At 49.0% G+C, this 8,822-nt stretch overlaps 1 protein-coding gene across 2 annotated transcripts; it reads left to right on the forward strand.

The window, feature by feature from the left end:
- Positions 1-875: 875 nt before the first annotated feature.
- LOC127346103 (probable serine/threonine-protein kinase PBL28) lies at positions 876-4,011 on the forward strand. Of its 2 annotated transcripts, none has more exons than XM_051372626.2 (4): positions 876-1,033; positions 1,764-2,249; positions 2,353-3,549; positions 3,640-4,011. In XM_051372626.2, the coding sequence occupies exons 2-4, from the start codon at positions 1,779-1,781 to the stop codon at positions 3,667-3,669; spliced, it is 1,698 nt and encodes a 565-aa protein (XP_051228586.1). In that variant the 5' UTR covers positions 876-1,033; positions 1,764-1,778; the 3' UTR covers positions 3,670-4,011. The 2 variants fall into 2 exon arrangements, with proteins under 2 accessions (XP_051228586.1, XP_051228585.1); XM_051372625.2 differs by having other exon boundaries at positions 915-1,199.
- The last annotated feature ends 4,811 nt before the right edge of the window (positions 4,012-8,822 follow it).

Below are 8,822 nucleotides of genomic sequence, written 5' to 3' on the forward strand. Positions count from 1 at the left end.
GGTTCGTAGATACCAAGGTCGGTGAATTCAAAAAGGAGCTACATTTTAAAATGGTAGTGCCGACAGTAGGGATATTCAGCCACCGGGGACCAATCTATGTGGATACTATGTTTGTGAGAGGATCCGGAGATACTGCAATGAGCGGGACCAGACGTGTGAGAACAACATCCTGAGGAATAACCTCCGGAAGACGCTTAGTCCAGAAGCTCGCTTCCGACCACTTCAAGAGGAACTAGCTGGATGGTTGGCGAGGGAAGTCATCGATCCTAGAGGAGAACACTATTACGATGACGTAGAACTTTATATGCACCAGAATTTGTAACTAACTTGTTCAAAATTGTATATGGTCATCCGATATTGAATATATATTGTATATGGTCATCCGATATTGAATATATATTGTATATTCCTCTTGAATTCCTTTTGGTTCTAATTTCAAATTTGTTTGAAATTGTACATTCATATGCATGTATGTATACAGTACCGTAGAATATGTGAAACTCCTTCAAAATTAAAACCCAAAAGAAATAAAACAATACAAATTAAAAAGAAACCAGATTTAGGGGGAGGGGGGCTAAAACCCTAAACCCTGCGGAGGCCTTTAGTCGCGGTTGGCCAGAAGAACCGCGACTAAAGGTCCTCCGCCAGCGCCGCCTGCGGCCCACGTGGACGGGCCTTTAGTCGCGGTTCGTAAGGAACCGCGACTAAAGGGGGGGGCCTTTAGTCGCGCTGCTTTGGTCGCGGTTGGGCCACCGCGACTAATGGTAGTTGCCAACCACGACCAAAGCCCTTTTTTCCACCAGTGGTAGTGCAGTAGTGGAACTTGAAAGCAATGGCTGATGGGAGAAAAGAAGGGCCGCGTGAGAGAAGAGACTCAGCACAGTACACAGATGGGAGACCGCGCGGAAGTCAGCAGCAGTGTTCCACGAGGAGCTTCGTGGAAACCATCCTCACGCGGCAAACCAAGACCACACAGCCACTTGTACGTGGTGGCCACTGCCGAACGAGGACGTCGGCGGTGGCAGAGGCAGAGGTCAGCCTCCCATCTCCTAGCTCTCTTCCGCCCTCTCTCTTCTCGCATATTCTGTGTCGCGGCTGCTCCGGTAGGGGCCGGTGTTTAGGGGCGAGGCTGGCCGCCGGATTTCGGGGCGCGGAGACCCGGCGAATTTTGGGGGCTCGGCGGTGGCGAATATCTGAGGGTAAGTAAGGAGCCGCGTGCGGAGGCAGAGCCGAATTTTGATGTGTGTACCGCAAGCGTGTGTATGTCCGCGTGTGCCGTGCGTGCGGCCTTGCACAGCTCCGCTGCACAAGTTTCACGGCAATATATTGGGAGCCGCCATTCTTTCAGGTCTCGACCTTGTGTCCAGGTAGTCAGTGGCGAAGCTCTTGGTATCGATGGACTGGGAAGGGAAAAATGGTAGTAGCAAACTTTGCACAGCAAAGGGGAGGGGGGAGTAGGGAACATTTTCGTCAAATTTTTGCATTTGGGTAGACCACACAGTTTGATTTGATGAATTTGTGAATTGTGAATTTGACAATTGGGTATAACATTTTTTTTTCCATTGCTCGGGACTTCTAGACGATACTGAAAATTCATTATCGGTATGTTGGTTCTATTTCTATCTGAATACATTGCTAATAACATTGTACAAAGGATCATATAAGGTGTTAACGTGTCTAAGCAACTTTGATATTTTGCATCAATTTTTCTATGCTTTAGAATTCACCCAACCTCAAACTTTTTCCGTCCTTCGCCACCATAGGTAGAGGCAGCTGCAATGGCTCTGTGGACTGGGCTGGGTCAGGCGGCGACCGTAGCGCAGCTGGTTGGCGCAGATGTCGGCGGGCTTATCTCTATGATCATGCAGGCTGCGCTGACAGCCCGGCAGAACCGAAAAGAGTGCGAGCAGCTCGCGCGTCGGGTCCTCATGATCGCGCAGCTGCTGCCGCACGTGCAGGACCCCGAGGCGGCGCAACAGCTGGCCGGGCTGGGCGACACGCTTCGGGACGCCCACGAGCTTGTCGTATCCTGCCAGGGGCGCAGCGCGGCCTACCAGTTGGTCATGGCCGGCAGGCAGGCCGAGAGTTTCAGGGAGGTGCAGAGGAAGATCGAGTTCTACCTCATCATCTTCCCTGTGATCAGCCACATTGGCATAACACGCCGCCTTGAACAAATCTACAAGGTCCTTGTTCAAGATGACTCCACGAGTGCTGAACCGTCTCAACTTCCACAGTCATCCCAGCTGCAGGTAGTTACCTTCAATACAAATTGCTCCTCGCAGATGACTCAGATATTGACATGCATGCTCCGGTATGTGCTCATTGAATGCTCATTTGCTTTCTCTTTTTCAGAAATCTACAAAGCTTGGTCAGGAGATAATTACACCCGGAATCCAGGAATTCACGTTCGCAGAGATAATGGCTGCCACCAATAACTTCTCCCTTGACACCATTATCGGTGAAGGCGGCTTTGGAACGGTGTACCGTGGCAGGCTTCACGATGGGCAAGAGGTGGCTGTGAAGCGCATGAAGAATTTGCAGTCGAGGAATTTAAAGGAGGAGTTCTACACAAACACTTTTCGGGAGAACTATGGCTCAAGCAATTTACAGGAGGAGTTCCAGACGGAGCTCGACATCCTATCACGTCTCCCACACAAACACATCATCCGCCTACTTGGGTCATGTGTGACTGTGAGCAAGGACAAGCTCCTACAAGACACTACGCAAAAGAAGAAAAAGGGCCTGCTAACAAGGCGGAGAAAGGAGCCGGAAGAGCCGGAGAGGTTGATCGTATATGAGTACATGCAGAACGGCACGCTCTTCGACCACCTGCACTGTGACCACGGCATATCTGAGCTGTCGCCGGTGACTTTGTCATGGGCGATGCGCATCAATGTGCTCCTCGGCGTGTCGCGGGCCGTGGAGCACCTGCACTCCCATGCCAGGCCACCGATCATCCACCGTGATACCAAGTCGGCTAACATCCTTTTCGATGCCAATTGGGTGCCGCATTTGTCGGACTTTGGCTCGTCAGTCGCATGGGACACGGCGGTGAATGTCTCCGAGGTTGTAGGCACAGTCGGGTACATGGCCCCCGAGTACATGGCCCGTGGTCATCTGAGTCCTATGATTGACGTGTACAGCTTGGGCGTGGTGATGCTCGAGGTTCTGACAGGAGAAAAGGCAGTTTCCCAAGAGAGGAAATTTGGAGGTCTTCACATCCTAACGGATTTTCTAGACAGGCGACATGTATCCATCGTACCGGATTTTCTGGACAGGCGACCTGTGCCGGAGCCAACCCCATGGCAGCTGCAGGCGCTGAAGCGTGTGGCATGGACGGCACGATGCTGTGTGAAGTTGGATGTGAAGGACCGGCTGGCCATATCAGACGTCGTTACCAACCTTGAGATGGCACATGAGTGGATCTGCAGAGACGAGCCAGGTTCAGTACACGATGCAGGTTTGGTTGAGGAGTTTTCAGACTCGCCACACAACTCACCACGTTCCAACAGCGTATCATCAGCAGGCTTCGCATACCAGTCCGATCTGGTAAACTACAAACCAATTGAACCCTGTTCATAAATGAATTCAATCATGTTCCTACACTGATGAAGTGGCTCACTGCTCGTTTTGTGATAGGAATCTGAGGTGTTGGAGGAGGGGCGTTGACACCAATCCTTGGAGGCACTAGTAGAGAACAGACCTTTTATCCAGCACCTCTGGGAGCAACAGTTCCGGTTTTGACACGGGCCGGGACCAGTGGGGGGCATTGATCCCGGTACGTTCGGCGCGGAGCGATCCCACCCTCTGATTGTTGGAAATATGCCCCAGAGGCAATAATAAATTGGTTATTATATATCTTTGTGTTTATGATAAATGTTTATATACCATGCTATAATTGTATTAACCGAAACATTGATACATGTGTGTTATGTAAACAACAAGAAGTCCCTAGTAAGCCTCTTGTATAACTAGCTTGTTGATTAATATATGATCATAGTTTCGTGATCATGAACATTGGATGTTATTAATAACAAGGTTATGTCACTATGTGAATGATGTAATGAACACACCCAATTAAGCGTAGCATAAGATCACATCATTAAGTTCATTTGCTATAAGCTTTCGATACATAGTTACCTAGTCCTTTCGACCATGAGATCATGTAAATCACTTATGCCGGAAGGGTACTTTGATTACATCAAACGCCACTGCGTAAATGGGTGATTATAAAGGTGGGATTAGGTATCCGGAAAGTATGAGTTGAGGCATATGGATCAACAGTGGGATTTGTCCATACCGATGACGGATAGATATACTCTGGGCCCTCTCGGTGGAATGTCATCTAATTAGTTTGCAAACATATGAATGGTTCATAAGAGACTACATACCACGGTACGAGTAAAGAGTACTTGTCATGAGACGAGGTTGAACGAGGTATAGAGATACCGATGATCAAACCTCGGACAAGTAAAATATCGCGTGACAAAGGGAATCGGTATCATATGTAAATGGTTCATTCGATCACTAAGTCATCGTTGAATATGTGGGAGCCATTATGGATCTCCATATCCCGCTATTGGTTATTGGCCGGAGAGAATTCTCAACCATGTCTGCATAGTTCGCGAACCGTAGGGTGACACACTTAAGGTTTGATGTCGTTTGAGTAGATATGGAATATGGAATGGAGTTCGAAGTTTTGTTCGGAGTCTCGGATGGGATCCAGGACATCACGAGGAGTTCCGGAATGGTCCGGAGAATAAGATTCATATATAGGAAGTCATTTTACATGTTTGAAAATGATACGGTGTATTTATGGAAGGTTCTAGAAGGTTCTAGAAAAGTCCGGAAGAAAGGCACTATGGAAGGTGGAGTCCCAGAGGGACTCCACAAGCTTGGTCGGCCAAACCCTAAGGGGAGGAGTCCCAGGTGGGCTCCACCAAGGGTGGCTGGCCACCCCACCTCAAGGAAAGGTGGGAGTCCCACCTTGAGTAGGACTCCCCCCTTTAGTAGGTTTCCCACCAAAGGTAGGTTTTGGAGTTGGGGTCTTATTCGAAGACTTGGGAGACAAGACTTGGGGCTTCCACCTATATAAGGAGGAGCAAGGGGAGGGGGCCGGCCACCCCAAGACCACAAGTTGGCCACACCCCCTTGGCCGGCGCCCCAAACCCTAGCCTCTCCCCAAACCCTATCCGCCCCCTCCTCCACATACAACTCCCGCAGCGCATAGGCGAAGCCCTGCCGGAGTTCTCCACCACCACCGCCACCACGCCGTCGTGCTGCCGGGATTCCGAGGAGGATCTACTACTTCCGCTGCCCACTGGAACGGGGAGAAGGACGCCGTCTTCATCAACACCGAACGTGTGACCGAGTACGAAGGTGCTGCCCGATTGTGGCACCGTCAAGATCTTCTACGCGCTTTTGAAAGCGGCAAGTGATCATCTTCTGCAACAACGAGATCTAATCTCGTAGGCTTTGGAAATCTTCAAGGGTTAGTCTCGTGATCCCCTCGTTGCTACCGTCTTCTAGATTGGATCTTGGCTTGTGTTTCGTTCTTGCGGTAGGAAAATTTTTGTTTTCTATGCTACGAATCCCATCAGTGGTATCAGAGCCGTGTCTATGCATAGATTGGTTGCACGAGTAGAACACAATTGTTTTGTGGGCGTTGATGCTTTGTTGTCTTTAGTTCGAGTACTTTGCATCTTTGTGGCATAGTGGGATGAAGCGGCTCGGGCTAACTTTACATGACCGCGTTCATGAGATTTGCTCCACGCTCGACATGCAACTTGTATTGCATAAGTGGCTTTGCGGGTGTCTGTCTCTCCTACTATAGTAAAGATCCAACTTACTCTTTCTATTGACAACACTAGTATCACCGTTGTGGTTCATGTTCGTAGGTAGATTGGATCTTATGCGAAAACCCTAAACCACGTAAAATATGCAAACCAAATTAGAACCGTCTAACTTGTTTTTGCAGGGTTTGGTGATGTGATATGGCCATAATGTGATGATGAATATGTATGAGACGATTATTATTGTATTGTGGCAACCGGCAGGAGCCTTATGGTTGTCTTTAAATTTCATGTTGAGTAGTATTTCAAAGAAGTTGTAATAGTTGCTACATGGGAGTACAATCATGAATACGGCGCCATGGACCTTGACGTTACGCCGAAGATGATTGAGATCATGCCCGTTGATGATGGAGATCATGTCCGTGCTTTGGAGATGAAGATCAAAGGAGCAAAGACAAATGGGCTATATCATATCACATATGAATTGCATGTGATTTTAATCCTTTTATGCATCTTATTTTGCTTAGATCGCGACGGTAGCATTATAAGATGATCCCTCTCACTAAATATCAATATAATAAAGTGTTCATCCTTAGTATGCACCGTTGCTAAGACTTGTCGTTTTGAAGCATCTCGTGATGATCGGGTGTGATAAATTCTACATGTGCATACAACGGGTACAAGCCAGTTTTATACACGCGGGTACAAAGGTTGCCTTGACGAGCCTAGCATGTACAGACATGGTCTCGGAACACGGGATACCGAAAGGTAGAGCATGAGTCATATGATTGATATGATGAACACTTGGGTGTTCGCCATTCAAATTACATCTTGTTCGTGATGATCGGATTTGGTGTGGTGGATTTGGTTCGTGTGATCACTAAGACAATGCGAGGGATATTGTTTTGAGTGGGAGTTCACCTAGTTTTTAATTTTATTGAATTAAAATTTGAACTCAATTTATCATAAACTTAGTCTAAACTATTGCAAATATATGTTGTAGATCATGGCGTCCCCATCAATAAATTTTAACCAGTTCCTAGAGAAAGAAAAGCTTAAAAGCAATGGTAGCAACTTCACCGACTGGTTCCGTCATGTGAGGATCTTCCTCAATGGCGGAAATCTGCAATATGTGCTTGATGCACCGCTAGGTTCCCCACCACCTCTTGCAGTATCCGAGGAAGAAAAGAATGCTTTCGAGAATCGGGCTAAAGTGTACTCTCAAGTTCAGTGTGCCATCCTATGCATCCTAGAGGCAGAGCTCCAAAAGCGTTTTGAGCACCATGACCCCTGTGATATGATCAATGAGCTCAAAGTCATCTTTGAAACTGTTGCGGTCAGAAACCCACCGGCGGGCAGCGACGGGCAACACAGTAGAGCCGGGAACAACTTAGGGCTGCGGCTGGCCCTGGTCCCTCCGAGCGATGGCCCGCAAAGCCTCTGGTACACACGTCCGATGCTGGTGCAAGGGCGTGCCACCTGACCTATACCTGGTCAGGAAGGTGATGGAGATGCCTCGCTTAGTTTCCTGCATGGCATACACGTAAACATTAAATACGAGCCTCGATCGGCTCTCAGGTTGTCCTGTGAATCGGCTCAAGGAGCCGATCCACCCATGATTCGTACGAAGTGCACGAATATATGGTGGTCCTGCTTGATCAAGATAAAGCTAACTCGATCTACGACGATTTGGGGTTTTCACCGCATAATCGGATCATCCTACTCACGATTGGGCCTCGCGGCCACGCACGGTGATCGTAAGCCGATCGTAGATAGGGCCTAAAAACCAACACGAGGTTGATCCCCGGAACATCCTGCCTAGGACTAGCAAACAACACCCTACGTGCCGCTGGATCCTGTAGGATAACGTTGCATAGAAAACAAAAATTTTCCTACCGCGAACACGCAATCCAAGCCAAGATGCAATCTAGAAGACGGTAGCAACGAGGGGGTATCGAGTCTCACCCTTGAAGAGATTCCAAAGCCTACAAGATGAGGCTCTTGTTGCTGCGGTAGACGATCACTTGCCGCTTGCAAAAGCGCGTAGAAGATCTTGATCACGATCGGTTCCGGCGCCACGAACGGGCAGCACCTCCGTACTCGGTCACACGTTCGGTTGTTGATGAAGACGACGTCCACCTCCCCGTTCCAGCGGGCAGCGGAAGTAGTAGCTCCTCTTGAATCCGACAGCACGACGGCGTGGTGTCGGTGGCGGTGTAGAAGTCCGGCGGAGCTTCGCTAAGCAAACCGGACAATATGAAGTGGAGGAGCAAAGCTAGGGTTTGGGAGGGGGTGGCCGGCCACTCAAGGGGGGCGGCCAGGCTATGGTCTTGGGGTGGCCGGCCCCCTCCCTTGGCCCCTCATTATATAGGTGGATCCCAAGTGTTGGTGTCCAAGTCTTCGAATAAGACCCGAAACCAAAACCTTCCATAGGAGGGGGCAAACCTAGCCCAACTAGGACTCCCACCCAAAGGTGGGATTCCCACCTCCCATGTGGGGGGTGGCCGGCCCCCTCTGGTGGAGTCCACTTGGGACTCCACCCCCACTAGGGCTGGCCGGCCATGGAGGTGGAGTCCCTTGTGGACTCCACCTTCCTTGGTGGTTTCTTCCGGACTTTTCTAGAACCTTCTAGAACCTTCCATAGAACCTTCCGCGACATTTTATTTCACATAAAATGACATCCTATATATGAATCTTATTCTCAGGACCATTCCGGAACTCCTCGTGATGTCCGGGATCTCATCCGGGACTCCGAACAAATATTCGAACTTCATTCCATAATTCAAGAACTACCATTTCAACATCCAACTTTAAGTGTGTCACCCTACGGTTCGAGAACTATGCGGACATGGTTGAGTACTCACTCCGACCAATAACCAATAGCGGGATCTCGGAGATCCATAATGGCTCCCACATATTCAACGATGACTTTAGTGATCGAATGAACCATACACATATATTACCAATTCCCTTTGTCTCGCGATATTTTACTTGTCCGAGGTTTGATCTTCGGTATCACTCTATACCTTG

This window comes from Lolium perenne, chromosome 3 (genome assembly GCF_019359855.2).
Source record: "Lolium perenne isolate Kyuss_39 chromosome 3, Kyuss_2.0, whole genome shotgun sequence".
In the NCBI taxonomy this organism is placed as follows: domain Eukaryota; kingdom Viridiplantae; phylum Streptophyta; class Magnoliopsida; order Poales; family Poaceae; genus Lolium; species Lolium perenne.